The following is a 17,875-nucleotide window of genomic DNA, read 5'->3' on the forward strand; positions in this document are numbered from 1 at the left end:
ATCGTGGTTTCATGCACTCTTTGTAAGGTCCGATCATGAAACCACAATTTCATGTGCTTGGGATAGTTTTAGATCATTTCCGGCGCCAAAATAACAGTTTCAATATTTCCCCCATTGACTTATAATGGTGAGGTCAGTGACCGACCTGACATCTTGTGACATTTAGGTTAAATCCGAGATAAGCAAGTTGTGAGACCTCAGAAGGATACTACGTCCTGTAACTTTCATCTTCCTGTGAAAGTTCCTCTGGCACTGAGGGCGTTGCAAAGTTGCAACATCTGAGGACCTCGCAGAGGTTTATTTATGACGTCATACGTCAGTAACCTGACCTGACCTGAAAACGCAGTTGAGGTCGAAAGATCCAGTTTGAATAAAAGATTAGGTATACCAAGTTTCACCTGTCTACCCTATCTCCAAAATGGAAATTTTTCGGATCTCGGGGACCAAACCATCGGATTCCTGGCAAAATTTTGGTCCAGAAAACACTAAAATTGGAGACAGGTATTTTCAAAAGTTATTTACCGTCTTTTGGGGCAATGTGAGGTGACGGCGGCAGTGAGCGGTGGAGAGTGGACAGTGGACGGCAGGCTCTGGGCAGCTGGCAGCGGGCGATGGACGGTGGACGGTGGACGGTGGACGGTGGAGAGTGGACAGTGGACACTGGTCGGCGAGTTGTGAACGTTGGACGGCAGGCACCAAGCTCTGGGCAGCTGGCAGCGGGTGTTTGCCGGTTTCGATACTGTGCATCGACTGAGCCGGGTCGATCAGCTCAGCTGTTTGTCGAGTGCTAGCAACAAACGGCCGGCCAAATTCGGCTGAGGATCGGGCTTAATTCGGCTTGGCATTCGGAGTTCACTGTTCATTGTAAAATAGATTGATTCAGGGTTAACTGTAGTACTTACATAGCCGGTTATACGAATAACTAGCATCCACCCCCTTTACCGAGAGACTGATCAGACACGGGAACATTTGGGGGCCGTTTGACCATGATTAGTTTACTGTTGGATCACTCGGTTTATGAAGGTGTATTTTATATCAAATGCTTTTTCAAAGGACAGACGTCACATGACGTAGACAAAAGACGCACACAGACGGAAACCTGAACAGGCTTTCGAATAGTTTGCCTTCTTTTGTTTGCTTTTTATCTGTAGGAATGTTACCTGTCTTTTGATGTGGCGATTTTAGACTTTACGAGTTTAACAAGCTTGGCCAGGTATTACATCATGATTTGCGATTCTACCTATGCATGTATGGTTTCCATGAATTACGAGAATTCCCTCGGCTATTCAGTTAATGTCGCTATTAATTCGCTAATTGTCTACGATTACGCGATCGTTTCGTGTATGCAGCCCACATCACTCGAAAATGGAACCGCGTGCCTGAACTATATAGCTATAAGCAAAGGTCGCATACATCGTGTTTCGGTCTCAAGTTGTGAAATTGTTTTACAGGGCGCAGCAATCAGCCGCTAACACAGACATCACGTCGATAGCAACAAGAAAGGAGATGTCATTGGTAAACTCTGTCAGCCACGCATGCATCATTCGTTTGATGATGTCATAAAAGAACTTTGATTAGGCGAGTGTCCGTAAAAATGGTTTTAGTGTTCAACTGAAGAAATAAGACGCAACCCGAGACCCCATGTCACGTGCTCTCGTAAAGAGTCGTTCATTTGTAATAAATGAGTGAGAACCATTTGTGATTCCACGAAATTTTGCCGGCTATATCGGCCGATCTGTTGAGTGAAATATATAAAGATAAAGGACAAAAGTCAACTCACTGTTTTAATTATCATTTCTTAGAATAACTTTGGAGCTCACTACATACACAATTAATGCAATGGCTATATTCGAGGAAATCTTGACTTTCTCGTACAGTTTAATGCAATAAAAAATGATAAGAAAACAAGGCATTCACTGATGAAGTCTGGAGACGGAACCGACCCGTCATTTATGTACCTTACTGATTATTTACGACTACTTACAATGCTCGCATACTGCTAAAAATATAAACATGACAATCCAGCTGACACAAAACCGCAGGCTTTACTTTAACTTCCCGATGTATCATTCAAAACTATCTTTCTTCATTTAGACTAGTTAGCATTTCAATTATGGTACGAACGAATGCGCGTATCTTATATGAATTAATGTTTAAAAAAATAAAGACCCTCAAACAGCCAGAAATGGAAAGGAAACTTTGATTGTTGGATTTTATCATAAACCTGAGTTCTAAAATAACTCAGTCATTTTTGGTGAATGCGTGCCTATTCAAAGACAACGTAAATGAACGGTTCAAGAAATATGCCAGCATCAAATGCATAAGCGGCATCCAATGCCTTTAATGTGCAGTGTTCCTAAGTACCTCTTCATACATAACGAGGTACTCATCAATTAAGCCGGTCGGCCTAAATTAAGCGCAATTAGGGCCGCCACTGAAGTGAATTGAAGCATGCCGCCCACTTCCAATGATGAATGGCTATCGACGACTGCTCGACTGGGTGGTTCCACTACCCCAGACGGTCGCACCGGCAATAGATAGACCAACTCCCTCCACCAGTCGGCCTGCAAGTGGCGACGATTTCACCGAGTCGATGGGACTCATTAGCCAACATTTAATACAATTAATAATTACCATACGGTATTAGCTGTACAAGAACAACGGGACAGGGCCACTCTTTAGGTCTCACTAGCGGAGCACCATTACCCCGGCGGCATTTATAAGCGATATACGGCGATCTCCTTGAATCTTCTCACAAGCGGGTAGGGATTCCGCCGACAAGACTCAACAGCAATAGCCGATACAACATGGGTTCAATCCAATGGGTTGTTTTGTTTGTTTTCTCGATTTTATTATTCATTATCACAGATATTTTGGTAGGCACAAGTCTAGGATCGGCACAAAAACTTAGCTTAGCGCCTCTCCCTCGCATACCTTCATTCACACGTCATTCACGAAAAAAAAGACATCGTATTTACAGGGTACTTACAGGCGTGGAACCTTTTTTTGCCGACAGGCGTGGTACTCACTGCACCGGCATGGAGCGACCCCCGACCGACCTTGCTCACCAGTGGGGAGCGGCCTCCCTTCCGACAGGCTTACCAGCGCGGGACGACCGGGGGTGCCGCTGCGGCCATTCTGGTGGTCATCCGGTCCCGGTGCAGTCCAAAGTCGGTCACTCAGCAGCGTCAGCAGCTGGCTGACAGCTGGCGTCAGCAGCCCTGGCTCCCAGCCGACAGCTGCAGCTGGGCCACCGTCACGAGCACGCCGGTCCGCGCTCCGGTCCGACCGAGGGTTCGTCTCGGCTCTGCCTCCTCAATGGGTCCGGGCCCGGTCCTCAGTGGGTCTGCGACTGGCGGAAGCAGGCCGATACCGACCACTCTCTCTATCGGTCTGGCAGACCGCTGCTATCCCTCTCCGTCGGTCCCGGCGGCTGGTCCACGAGCGTAGCTGCGCGCCCGACGGCCGTCGCCGAGCCAGTGCAGCCAGTGGCAGCGGCCGCTCGCCGGCCGGCCGGCGCCGACTGTCCCGATGGAATCGATGGTGGGGCGCGAGCCGGCCGGCCGTCCGCGCCTTCGCCGCTCCGCTCGGCGATGTTTTGCACTGCTCTTGATTCGAGCTGACCTGCACCGCTCTCCAGATTGCTTGTGTTCTTCATGCGTGAAATTGCGCAGTCGTTGCACTATTACGCACCTATGTTATGCGCTGGGTTTTCTGTATAAGTTCAATGCTTCTAATTTCACCTGCCTGGCCAGACAATTGTTTGTGACGGAACTGTTAGCATCAAGCCCTGATTGATTCATTTATGTTCTCCGTCTCAGTAAGGTATAATTGCAAATAAAGTCAAGTACATGAATCAATTTGACTGTTACACCGGTCGCAAACATATTTTTGCATGAGATAATTTGAAGCCTTGCATCACTATGCTTTTGAATGCTTCCATGTAAAATAACAAATGCATGTCCTTCGATTTAAAATACTTAATGACAGTGGTTTCTTTTTGGGGATGGTAAAAATTGTAGTAAACCTTCTTCATCAGTTTATTTTAACTTAGCTCTATCAGTGAATTTTAATTGAGCTAAAACTTTGTTTTTGCAAATTTTGTTCGCCACGAAAGCGCATGCAATTTAGCTAGTTTGATGACCAGCTTCATTGAAGAAACATGTGACCCACTGTCATGCGACCAGCATTGAATAGGGCATGATGATGACTTTAGCATTTCAAAATTACCAGTAAGGAGAGCTTCTCTGTATTCGCATTTCGCATGCTAGTACAAGGCAAAGTTGATCAGCGTTTGACCGTTAAAGGACTTCAATGCAGCTAATGAAAATGAAGTATAAGGCAGGCTGCTGTCACCGTCATGCTCTTTAATTAGGCGGGACTAAACCCTATATTCTTGCAGCAGGTCGCGCTCGAATAAACCTTCGGGCTGGCAAGGGTTAAATAACGGCACTATTCTTGTTCCTGAACTAGCTTGCACCAAGGAGGCCATTCAATGGACATGGATGACGAGGGAGGTAGTTTTCTGTTTTGAACAGCAATCTGAGGACATCTTCATAACTAGCAGCACACACAAATGCTCCAATGCCTTAATGATTCCAAATATTAATTGCTTAATGCCGCTAAACCCACGCCCTGCTGGGTGTCTGGGTGCTGGGTGTCTGCTGCTGGGTGTTTTTAACATTTCCAAGATGCATGTCATCAGGGGCATTTACATAATGCATGAGATGTGGAACATAAGTCTTGTATTTTAAGAAAACTGCTTTGACATTCAACAATTGCACAATAGTTCTAGGAAGAAATCGCATTTGCAGTGGAGCTATCTTGCAAGGTATCATTGGGGAAGTGAAATTCTTATCTTGACTTGAAAATTATTAGATGAATTTGACATTTATTTTAGCCGTAACAAAAACGCTGGTCGAAAAAAAATCGTCAGATCCACCACCATATCATGGTGTTGTATTCATGTTATCTGTTAAACAGTCGTTCCCAGCAGGGTGGGGAGTACACTAACCACTATCGCAGTCATCTGCTAATTGCCGAGTATTAGCCGCTATTGGACTTCGCGGATAGCGTCCCAGGGCGCACCAGTCTATTGTTAGCATAACTAGATTAGTGCATGGTACGTCACCAGCACAATTCTTACCTGACCTCGCCGGCAGCAGAGCCGGCGAGTGGAATGCCCGACCTTAGTGGACACGAAAATGCAAGAACGTCAAAAATGCATATTGAAACAAATGTTATCACCAAACACAAAACATATAAAAATGATAGTCATTCTATGGCGAATAAATAAAGCACATTTTATGAGTCAAGATTGAGAAGATAGATGCTGAAAAGAAGATAACAAATAGAGAAAATGATGAAGCGGAAGTAGCGATCAATTCTTGGCACAGCGTCAGAACGTGTTGAGAGGAACCATGCCATGCCTGTAGCGCGATCTCTCTATTCTAGACCGCACATACTGCTTAGAAAGATTGTATGCAAGCACATACAACTCTAGGAATGTTCACTGTTCAGTGTTCAACTCGGAAAATGGATGTCTGGTTGTAACTTGTTACAAAGAGCTTCAGGCATGGCACAGCCGTGGGCCATCCACATTCTATAAGGGCTCAAGTACACTCACCCAGTCACAGTAAAGGCAATCACACGGGCCATAGTTTTAGTGTTGTTACAATAAATTAATTTAAGATGTGTATCTTATAGGACGCCGGGTGCGTTTCCCCGGATTATCTCAGTCAGCCCGCGGTAGACGGTAGCTGCTCGCCCGGCGGATAGATGGCACCACTGAGCTATGCCTGGAGAGGTAGGCTGTGCCGCAGTACGCGCGAAGCGGCACTGCTGGCGTGCGGCGCCAGGTCGTTTTTTTTTTTTTTTTTGAGGCAACAACTGTGCGGAGCTTGGGGGACGATATCTATTCTGTAGATTTATGTGTCTGAGTTTAGCTGAAGTTCAATTTACATTAATCTGAATGATTACGATATCAGTAAGATTTAGCTAAAACAATGTGTTTGGTTTAAGAAAAGGGTTAGCAAGAAATGAACACTGAACAGAAACGTCACATGATAAGCTCAATTCCTCAGCCCTCAGCAGCGTCACGTGACGTGCTGATGCGTCTTCACTCACCAGTCCGCCTGGTCGTCACCGGCGGGAGCCCCGTCACCGGCCGACTCTGAAAGGTTACCGGATGTCACTCAAATTCGCCGCCGAATAGACAGTGAAGGATGATGTCAACTGTTTACATGGCGCTACATTACATACATGCTGCGGTTTGGGCTCTATGAAGAAATTGCCACGTAAGTAGCTACATTCAGTAGAGGCGCTGGGCATGATGTAACGGCTGTGACTTAAGTTAGCTTGTTTCGGGATGAATCTGGGTTGAAATTTACTGATAAGAAAGAAGATAGAGCTCTGAAGAAGTTGCAGTACACCTAACAAAAGAGCATAACTAAAGATTATTCATAATATTTAATACTAGTAAACAATATGCTTGAACGGACATGAAATACTTATCGGTAATATTAGTGGCAAAATTGTAGCATGATGGTAAATTATTAAATTGTAAAGCATTGTCTATGACACTGAAGACCGTGAAAAGGATTGACGATAATAGGGCTGCTCTTGCTAAGAGAAGCTAATTCTTTGAATGCGCTATGCTACCATCCTCTATGTTATGGGTGGCTAATAAAAACACACTGGTTGCATGCAGTACAAAATCACAGCGATGGCAGATTTGTGCAATGTGTTGATGCTCAGCACTCTAAGGTGTAATTATATACGGACAAGTTTATAGCTGACAGCTGAAATACCTATACCTTCATAGCTGATATACCTTTTGATTACGTTATCAAAATTGCCTAGAATTGAATCAAATGACAGCAAAGCCTCAAGAAGTATCATACTCATTTAACAAAAGGAAAATTTCAAATAACACGGGAACTGTTGGTTATAAGGAACAAGCAATTGCAAATGAGTTTTTACCACTAGCGCTGGGTGGAACTTCAAGCTGGTGCTAATGAAAATTAAGGTTTGAAATTGACAGTACTGTATGAGACCAGTGTTGTGTCTGGCATTAGTGGTGCAATTGCAGACTTTGTTGAACGCCATAAGCCCATAACCAAGTTACACATATTTATGTAATGAGTGGAAAACTGGAAAGCCATTTTATGTAGTCGAAAGGTAAACTAAACACTTCCTGTCTAGGGTGGGATATCTCAGAAAATGCCTTAATCAGTGTGTAGCTGTGCTTGTTATCAGATTCGTCTTGAGGTAGTTGAGTTGATGTATTGACTGCCCGAGGTCCTTCAGAACGCCTTTAGCTATGGTCACACTATGACAAGGGCAGGAAGGGAGCGAGAATATGGAAAGAGCAGGCAACCAAATATGTATTGGGTTATGAAATATGCCGCTAAAAGATTTGTTTATTGTATGTACCATACAGAATTGTCACTACGTATATTATGCGTGGATGTCAGTGGATCTGGGTGTATGCCGATAGCACTTACTCGTGCAACGAAGCATTGGCATAGACCGCCAATGACTACCTAATAGTGGTTACATAGTGCTTGTAAAAAGAAAACCGAAATCAAGTAATGATGACAGATTCTGTACGCATCGCTGATAAAAGCAACCACAGTTGGGTTATGTAGCATAATTTAATTTGAGGTATAGGTAAAAGGGATCATTTTGTCTTGTAAGCTTGAGGCACGCTATTATGATGCGTAAAAGCAATATAAGTTTCTCGTTTAGCCGACATTACCAAGAGCGAAACGATTTTATCAAAAGAATCGTCAAGCAACGGTTACATAACTAGAAATTCGTCATGAGTGGAAAGCTACAGGTTGGGCACTATAAAACTAAATTATCAATTATTTCCGTCACTCGGCATCCATCGAGGCAATCGGGGGCGATATGTCTAGGAAACTACTGGGGAGTAGTGCGATGTTAGGTGTGCTAAGAACGTGACGCAGACAATACCTGATGTGTTTATGTTGAGCTCATCTAAATCGAGCAGGCACTCACACCCTGGTATTCCACAGCTTTTGAATTTTAGCGGTGGCGGCGCCGGCGCTGCCCAGAACAGGGTGCCAGGTGAACGCGAGGCATTGGTCCGTCGCAGGTGCACAGCCGCCCGTTTAGATGGCTCATGTGACGGTACGGCGAGCAGCCAATGTCGCAACAGCTACGCAACTACAACGGGAATACATAACGAACAGTTCCGAGGGGGTTCTGCTACATACAGTCTACACAAACTTCAGGCTTTCCATTCTGTACATCGACATTGTGAGTTATCTAAGGATCGGATAAAAGCAATTAACAGACTGTACACACTCTTTTGATTTCTCAATGGCTCTGAGAAGCTCACATCGTGGGTATACTGATGCGGCACAAACTCGTCCTAAAAAATTTACCTCACTACAAATGCATAGGATATGAGCGCCTAAGTAAGCATGCCAGCAAATCTGCGTAACTGCTAGTGCCTTTAGTAATATAAAATTGGCCAGAAATGCATATTTCTAGACAGTTACCTATTTCATTGGAATGTCTAGGATCACTCTTTCCAAAGTAAGTCATTCGATTAAAAAGAATGTTTTAAGCTTATACGAATAAGCAAAATTGACAAACTGATCTTTATCAGTTTAGTATAAATTTTACCGTCTCGTATGTTTGTTATATCTGTCCACGGTTCAGTCTACAATTTTTTTTTTACAATCATGCTTTGTTCAAAGTCCCTATCTAAGATATCTCACCTTCCTCAACCGGCTCCGGCTCCGCTTCCGTCTGCCTGTCGACGGGGATTTCAATGACGTCATCCGGCTCTTCGATGACAGGCTCGGGGCCCTCCTCTGCTTCAGGAGTTGCTTCTTCCACCGGCTCAGGAGTGGGCTTTTTGACAGGCTCAGGCTCAGGAGTAGGCTCTTTGACAGGCTCAGGCTCAGGAGTGGGCTCTTTGACAGGCTCAGGCTCAGGAGTAGGCTCTTTTACAGGTTCAGGCTCAGGAGTGGGTTCCTTGACTGGCTCAGGCTCAGGAGTAGGTTCCTTGATTGGTTCGGGCTCGGGAGTCGGCTCCTTCACTGGCTCAGGAGTCGGTTCCCTGGCTGGCTCAGGGGTCGGCTCCTTCACTGGCTCAGGAGTGGGCTCCTTCACTGGCTCAGGAGTGGGCTCCTTCACTGGCTCAGGGGTCGGCTCCTTCACTGGCTCAGGAGTTGGCTCCTTGATTGGCTCAGGGGTGGGTTCCTTCACTGGCTCAGGAGTTGGCTCCTTGACCGGCTCAGGAGTGGGTTCCCTGGCCGGCGGCTCCTGGGACGCCTGTTTGACCGGCTCCGGCTCCGGCTCCTCCTCGGGCTCCTCCTGCACGGTCTCAGGAGGGGGCGAGCCGGCCCGGCGGCCGCTCTCCGCCGAGTGACCGTTCGTCAGGGGTCCGTTGGTGAGGCCCGAAGACGAGTCGGCCGCTGCCGAGCTCTGTAAACGAGCAGACGCCGCTGGCCGTCAGCAGGTCACTCAGAGTACCATACCAACGAACTGGGGAAAAAACATCACAGGAACTTCATGAAGCGCAGACAATGAAAATCACCAAAAGTACAGGGTGACACAAAAAAACGGTCATCACCAAATTTCGAATAACTTCAGAAGTTTTATTCAGATCATCACCAAACTTCGGCCACTTAAGGTCACACCTATGTAGCATACATCCACCAAGTTTCAAGTCTTCACTACGAATACTTTTAGTACAGTGTGTGTTTTACTGACGCTCCACAATGTGCTCCAGGTGAGCGCCACGGCGCTGCAGGGTGTAGGCACACTTGCATCCGGCGGGCAAAGTTGTCGATAACCCGATGGCTGTGCACTTTACAGAGTGCAATGGCCTCTGGAGACAGTGCTCAGGGGGTGTGCTACCCCTGAAACGTTATTCTTATCGGGTTATCGGCAACTTTGCCCGCCGGATGCAGGTGTGCCTACGCCCTGCAGCGCCGGGGCGCTCACCTGGAGCACATTGTGGAGCGTCCGTAAAACACACACTGTACTAAAAGTATTCGTAGTGAAGACTTGAAACTTGGTGGATGTCTGCTACATAGGTGTGACCTAAAGTGGCCGAAGTTTGGTGATGATCTGAATAAAACTTCCGAAGTTATTCGAATTTTGGTGATGACCGCTTTTTTTGTATCACCCTGTACTACACTGATGTAGCCACCGAAATGGTTTTCTCTGAATGATAGAGAAACCCATCCGGTGAGATCTGATTCCTTGAAAAGAGTGGCGTAAACTATATCTTACGCTCTGTCAGCTCCGCGTTTTCATGCTTCAGTTAAACCGGAAGTCATGGGCTCTTACTTTTGAAGCACCATGTGGGATATGGAGCTTATTTTGGAGTACCTGATTGGCTCAGGAACCATGGAGCATCTGCCGAGCCCTGGTTCTCCTTCTGGAGCAGCTAATCCTAGGTTCTTGTCCCCAATTGGTGCAGTCAGTGCCGTTCTCACCCTGGAGTATCTGGCTAGCTCGGGATCCTCGGAGGCGGCCTTTCTCCGGGGCGGTCTGTCGGGCGACTGGATCAGTTTGTAGACGCCTGGCTGCCCCGGCATCTGCTGCAGCTTCACTGCGAAAGGCGGACGCAGGAGACGTCAGTTTCACTGGGAAAGGCGGCACAGGAGATGGGGTCAGCTCGGCTCTGATGGGAATACGGACATTGGGAAACACCGTCAGCTCGGCTCCATTTGGAACAGAAATGTTGGGACCGTCACCTTGGTTTCAGTCCGACAAGCGAGGGTAACAGAAGGTCACAGCTGCAGAGCTCCTCCTCCCCCCCCCCCCCCCCCCTGGGCGGATATGAGGTCATAGTCTGCCGGGGTGTGAGTGATGCGGACAGGGACGGGGACCTCTCTCATGAGGACCCGACCAGCAACACGCAAGAACTGCTTGTTTTACTTCATTTTTTTTTTCTTGACGAACAAGCTTCAGCATTTACAACTAGTTGCTAAAGACCTCTGAAAAGGTGCATAAATTGATGTCATGACAATTCTCAGAGTGTTCCGAATTACCCTGATGACCGACATGATGACCGACAGACTCATGGCTTGAATGACATAGGCTGAACCTGTAAAATTTTGTTTGATCTAATTTGGAGCTGAGACTAGCTATTGTTTACGTTCATGGCAGCACCGAGTGGCTCCAGCTCATGAGTGATGCTATTGTAATATGCAGCTGGGCAAGTTTTATTAAGAAACATAATTTCGGCATCATCGCTTAAAGGCAGCAGCTGCTCTCCCAATAAGCCGCCCGCTGTCTTCCTCCAACAATTCTGAACGTTTTCGGTCGGTAGTTAGGCAGCGGAATAATTTATTCAGTAAACGTCAGATCGATCTTCCGTTGACCTCGACTTTGATCGCCACCTCTGAAATGCCGTTTAAGCCTTACTTGCTACTAACTGGCATAAACGCGCCAAAGGAGTTGGCGAAATTGTTGGCAACTGATGGCCGCCTGTCGATGGACGGACGGCCAACACCAATCAGCGGGTTATCGTCCGCCGACCACCGTCCACCGTCCACCGTCCACCGTCCGCCGGGCGGGGACGGTGCTGACCGCTGACGGCTGACTCAGCAGCTGACTCAGTCGCCGTCTTACCAGCGCCCGTACCCAGGCGGCTCGGCGGCTCGGCGGCGGCTCGGCAGCGGCTGGAAGGGCGGCAGGCACGCCCAGCGGCGCTGAAACGGGGCCGGCGCCGACCGAAATAACCTCCCGCGATGACGTCACGCCGGGTGGCCGGAGCGATCGGAGCCGTTTTGGAAATAATCCGACGCGCGCGGCGCCCGCGATAAATGGTCACGAACGAGCTCAGCGCGTGGTGGGTCGAGCCCCGCCACGCCACGGGTCGCGCTGGGGACGACGGAACGAACCCGGGCAGGGAGTCTCTAAGTCTGCATGTAGTTCTACCTGCATCTGTATCGACTTTAAATGTGATGGAGGGAAACCTAGTATGTACAGTCACCAGCACTTGCTACTAATCACCTCGTTTTTGTTCAGTAGTTTGAAGACCGATCAATTCTCAGTCGCGCGAGATACGTCAAACGAACAGTTTGGTCCTCCGATTTTCGAATATCTAACTTGTTTTTGTATATTCGAAGCATTGTGGGATGGGGAGCCAAAAAACCTCTTTTCTGCCGTAAAGTGTGCCCCAAGAAGTCGTAGAACCTAGCCCCGCCTCTGATCCACAGACCACTAGTGCCATCTCTTGTCAGCCGAACAAGCCGCAGAAGTAAATAATGTCACGTGACCTTTGCACACGCTACAATTACTACGCAGCTGTAGTGGGGGAAGCGGGGCGGAGGCGTGGAGAGGGACGCGATCGGTCGGCTGGGGTCAGGTCGCCGAGGTCAGAGGTCATCCGCCGGAGGGTGTTTGAGCGGTTGGGCCGTGTGGGCTGAGGCCTGCGGAGTGGGGAGCGCCGGGACCTGTCTGGAAACAAGCTCTATAACGCTGTGACAGTCGAGAATATTGTGAGGAAAGAGAGAGAGAGAGAGAGAGAGAGAGAGAGAGGGAAAAAGAGAGAGAGAGAGGAGAGAGAGGGAGAGAGAGAGAGAGAAAGAGAGAGAAAGAGAGAGGGAGAGAGAGAAAGATGGAGAAAGAGAGAGAGAGAAAGAGCGAGAGAGAGAGAGGGAGATAGAGCGAGAGAGGGAGAGAGCAAGAGAGAGAGAGAGAGAGAGAGAGAGCGAGAGAGCGAGAGAGAGAGAGAGAGAGAGAGAAAGAGAGAGAGAGAGAGAGAGCAAGAGAGAGAGAGCGAGAGCGAGAGAGCGAGAGAGAGAGAGAGAGAGCGAAAGAGAGAGAGAGAGAGAGAGAGAGAGAGAGAGAGAGAAAACTGAAAAGGAAAACCAGAGAGGGTAAAATGAGAAAGAGGGCAATGGGTAAATCAGTGAGAGGGATCGAGAGAGGAAATATCTAGTTGTGTCAGCTTGTTTCACATGTAAAATGTAAATTTGCTTTCCATCATTGCAGCTTCGGATGGGAAATTAAATCTTAAGCATCCTTATGATAAACCCACGTTGACGGGATGCAGTAGCGGCGGAACACCTACAATTAAGGGGGGGGGGGCACTGCCGACTTTTGGTCCTATTATTTCCATGCAACGCTCATAGGGCTAATGTTGAAATGCCAAAATCAAAGGAGGCACGGTGCCCTCCCCGTTCCGCCGCCTATGACGGGATAGGGACGCTTTTATGGTCGTCGTTGGGAGCTCGGCACTAATGGGGTCTGGGGATGACTGTTGAAGGTTTCGCAAATGTTTCATAAAAGAGATGCTATTTTTTTGCGCAACTTCTTAACATTTTTTGACGTTTGCTATGAAAATGTTAGGCCCAGTTCCTTCAAGATGAGGTTTACGACTCCACAGCTTACAACAGGAGCTAGCTAACATAACAATTAACCCGCGCCGTTTTGGTGGCATGAACTTTCCATCGAGTGCTGGGGGGGGGGGGGGGGCGTTTCACGCCCCTCCGTCTAACTCGGCTCCTGGGCCACGTAGCGACACGCGGTAAGCAACAATCGAAAGAGCGTCAAAAATAAGGAGGAAAACACTCGGTCATTTTAAGGTCAGGGCAAAGGTCAGGTCACCAGGGTTCATCAAAGGTCAAATTTTGTTGAGTTCAACGATTTGGAACAACCGACGGCTAACTCGGGAACCAATAGAGCTACAGCGCCGCGGAAAAGCGCATTCGATAGCTCTTTTAACGCTCTTTCGCCAACATGCCCTCAAATTTGACCTCAGATCAAAGGTTTAGCCCCCAGAGGGCACCGCTATGATTGACCTCAAATTTGACCTCAGATCAACGGTGTTTTCGCCGCTCTAGCACGTCTCTGTCAAAAGTCAAAGAACTGCTGAAGACCGTTTATGTCCTAAAATGACCTCAGGGGCACACACAGGAATCACAGGTGCAATTTTCCGATTCAGTGTGTCATGTTTACCTATGAACCGATGTTTGAGAGGGTGTAGAACGAAATTTGTCCAAAAAAGGTGCATTTCAATTTTCTGCCATTGACTTATACCTAATGTAGCAGTCGCAAAATTGACCTGACCTTAGGTCACAGACATAGAAATCCGAGGTATCCATTTTATACATACTGTTACCCTAAGCAATTACTGAAAGTTTTTAAGTGATCGCCCAGTCGGTGTAGCTACAGCGAGCTTTCGAATTTTTTCTGAGGTAAGGTCACTTGACGTTACCTGGTGACCCATGACCTTGAATGACGCTACGCGTCGCGTCGCCGTTTTTGAGATATTCGCGAAAAACCTGAGGGGGAATGGCGTAAAAACGCCCCCCCCCCCCCCCAAGCACGGCGCGGGTGGTCGACATAGCGACTCAGACTGAACAAATGTCTTTAACGTTTCAACGGTTGAACAAGGTGAGAGGATTGAGGTAGGCTTCGGCTTGTATCGGATTTTCTTCTGCTTGTCGGTAGTTTAGGTTGAAGTTATTTTCGCGAGCTGTCCATAATCATTCAAGAGGGAAAATTCAGCTGCACATCGTTCGGGTCAAAGTAATTCTCAAATTTTGTAGTAAAGAGCCAGTAGTCTACGAATATATTCAAAAAACAATTAGAAAAAGAATAAGCGGACCGGTTTCGTCTAGCAAAGAATTCTTCAGCGCTTTTTCAAAAACGTATAAGAAGAAAACTAGCACAGTGACAATCGTTTGAAATAAAATTGGATTCAGTAAGAACTAAGAACTTCATTGTCCGAAAACCGCTGACAGTTGATAGCTCAATGACACTTAGAGCCGTGCATAAGGAGGCATGAAAACACTCCTCATCTCATTCTATTACGAGAGGACAATGTCATGGCGTGAGAAAGGTGTTCTCAAAATAAATGACACTGTATGAGTGAATAAACATTCCGCGCCCCCTTGGGCTATTGGCGGACCCTACCACCTGATCGGGTGGTGCAGCCGTTTCGCCCTCCACCTGAGATCTCGGAAAGTTACCGACCGATTTTAAACATTCAAAGAGCGTTCGATAGCCCCACCAGGGAACTACCTTGTTACCAGGTTTCGTTGACCTAGGTGCAACCCATGACGTTAAAAGTCAGGTCAAAGGTCGCATTTTTTCACCGATTTAGTCTAAGGAATGCGTTACAGTCAGTTAACACATCAAATAAAAGGCATGTTATCGAAAAACATCGATGGAGCGTTGGTTGTCTAACACATATGTTGCCTAAAGAGGTCATTGATGCCAGGTCAGTTCACAGAGGTCAGGTCACTAAGGGTCACAATATGAACCCAATTATGCTAGGGTCGTGTGATACATGTTTTAAGGCCAATTTTACATTTAAAATTCAATGGTGTGGGCTAGACGGCCATTGGGGCCAGTTTATATTACATTCTGGTGGAGTTCAGGTCAAGGTCAGGTCAAAGAAGGTCAAATTTCAAAGTTGATATTTTGCATAAAAGGGGTATCTACTCGATGCAGCTCATCACAGGAAATCCAATGGTGGTCTTTGGCTTGCTTTGTGTGCTCTGTGACGGCTAAAAATTGAATTTGAAAATTTTACGTAATACATTTTAAGTAGTTCTTTTTTTGCCATAACTTTGCTAAAAATGGAGCTATCGAGTTTAAGTTTGCCATATCTAGAGCAGATAGTTATATAACATATATTTCAGTTTTAATTTTGAAAGTTGTTGGTATTTTTGGGGTGTTATACTTCTATAGTTTTGATGGTCAAAATCAATTTTTGTTTGGAAATAAGAGTTAGCAGTTTGGCAGCGCTGTTTATTTTACATCTTTTTTTTCTTGAATATTTTTCGTTATCTTCAAAACTGTAAGCGTGACAGCTCTTCCCGCTAAACCTTTTATTGGGTCGAATATGGCAGAACATGACATCCCTCTGACGTCATTTGTGACTAACCTTTCATAAGAGCTCTGGAAAAATTTGGTCACAATGTGTAAAAATGATGCCCGGAGGGGTCTTGAAAGTTTGGTGGCGACATTTGCTATACTTTAGGAGATATCGACTGAAAAGGAGAGAGGGGGCCGTTTCGCGCCGCCACCCCCCCCCCCCCCCTCAACGGGGCTTTCAGTTGCTGCTCTCACAGAACTCTTGGCTATATTACAACGTAGTGGAATTGCAAGTGGCAGTATAAGCTTCCTGCCAGCGCCGGGCCAGAGTTTAAACATGCAGGCTGAATTTTAATATTTAACTTTTGAATTTTTAAACCGTTGAGCTTTTTAGAAGTTGTATGAACTGTTCAGCTCCTTCTTTGGTCCATCACAGCGGGCTTGTATGTCAGTTGTCAACCAAAATCGAATTAAAAACTTTTTATTTGGTCTGGCTACCTCGCCAACTTCTTAACTGGATCGTTTAGTAGCTTTTGATTGGGTACTGCCCACGTTGTCTGTCTAGCTTTTCGTGTCAGACACTGTCTATGACACGAGAAGAGGCTGCTGACATCGTTTGTCGCGGTTGGATAATACCAATTCACGTCCCAGTGGCTGCTCGATCGCACTTTCCCTGGCCCACCTCTCCCACCAGGCTAGGCTTTGCCCGGCACAGCCGTCGCCTCAGTGCCTCGGGCGGTGACCCGTTCAAAGGGGCTCACAATTCGTATGGTGCCGTGGCTCTCAAACCAATACAGAACAGTGAAACGCAAAGGCTCACTTTCCATATAAGGCGAACGGCTGATTCTGGCGCCGGGGCTTCATTCATGCTAAGGCGCCCAATCACAGCGCCGCATTTCAGTTAGTGTCGGGCGCAAAAGCTACTATGCTCCGCCCCTCCATCACGTGACCCTGCCCTCACGTGGCCTCAGTCACGTGGTGTTTCCACTTCTTGGCGCATGGCGGCGCTAGTCTCGCAGGGGCGGTGGTAGCCTGCTCCCCCGCCGTCCGGGGGTGATGGGTAGCAACTGCTGGTGACTGTACCTAGCATATGAGGTGTGTGTGCTACATCTAGCGACATCCAGCTAAGCTATCCATTGAACATCTGGAAAGAAATGTCATCTGCATTCTGCATACATCCAGCTATAAACAAACACAATCTTTATCCATAACACATTTTTTCTACTGAAATACCTCCTCAATTTGACATTGAACAGCCTTCATACATGGATAACTTTCAATGCAGATATTTAACTTGCAGAGGTTATTTCAATAAAAGTTGGATAGTGTCATGGGGAATACGCATTCACAACAAAATGATAACAAACGCTATGCAATAACGCAGGTCATCCAATCCGCGTGCTTGTTGTTACACTTGCGCTTTTCAGACGCCGGGGTAAAAGTAAAGCTATTAATTCGTGGACTGATATCAGAGCTGGAGGCGGTGTGCTCGCGACAGTAAATTTTCATATATTCAGAACAGATGGATAGATAACTTTGAGCTGCCCTTCCACACCGGACCGATTTCGTGACGATGCGGCCCATCAGGCCACTTACATGAGGATACATGAGCAGAATAAATGCGCATTACAAACAGATCACAATGCTGAGCGAATGGGAAAATCCGTTCGTGATACGTATTTATTTGCTCACGCATTCTGGGCCGCTGTGGCTAGTGTGCATGGTCAGACTCAGGGGACCATCCCGCTCCCCGATAAGATAACGATAAGTGGCCAGATGTATGTACAGCAAGGCATGCAGTTTGAGTGGCGCCCAGCCTACCAAACGACGCATTCTACAAGCACTCTCCAAGCATGGATTAATGGTGTGTTAGACATGCAACTGGTAGCCCAGCGTGGCACCGATTCGTGGGTGACCGGCCAACAGGGGTTATCATCGGGGTCGGATCTACAATACACTTACCTGACTGAGACGCCGGTGGCCGAGGTGACCCTGTGGGGAAGTTCCTCCGAACACGGGCGGCACTCGATGTACCAGACTCGTGAATTATAGT

The 17,875-nt window shown here is 47.1% G+C and overlaps 1 protein-coding gene across 26 annotated transcripts in view; it reads right to left on the reverse strand.

Annotated features, from left to right (window-relative positions):
* The window catches only part of LOC122380761 (cell surface glycoprotein 1-like), an 85,643-nt gene that overhangs the window by 14,881 nt on the left and 52,887 nt on the right, over positions 1 to 17,875 (reverse strand). For 8 of the 26 annotated variants that reach the window (XM_043364362.1, XM_043364369.1, XM_043364297.1 and 5 more), the window contains 3 exons: positions 10,482 to 10,597; positions 8,751 to 9,462; positions 6,127 to 6,172 (listed from right to left, as the gene is read on the reverse strand). In XM_043364362.1, coding sequence (XP_043220297.1) covers positions 6,127 to 6,172; positions 8,751 to 9,462; positions 10,482 to 10,597 — 874 coding nt within the window. Of the gene's footprint in view, positions 1 to 5,146; positions 5,189 to 6,126; positions 6,173 to 7,977; positions 8,071 to 8,750; positions 9,463 to 10,481; positions 10,598 to 17,875 lie in introns of all 26 variants that reach the window. The other 18 variants (XM_043364205.1, XM_043364196.1, XM_043364330.1 and 15 more) reach the window with 3 other exon arrangements.

This window comes from Amphibalanus amphitrite, unplaced genomic scaffold (assembly GCF_019059575.1).
Source record: "Amphibalanus amphitrite isolate SeventyFive unplaced genomic scaffold, NRLGWU_Aamphi_draft 000010F_arrow, whole genome shotgun sequence".
Lineage (NCBI taxonomy): Eukaryota > Metazoa > Arthropoda > Thecostraca > Balanomorpha > Balanidae > Amphibalanus > Amphibalanus amphitrite.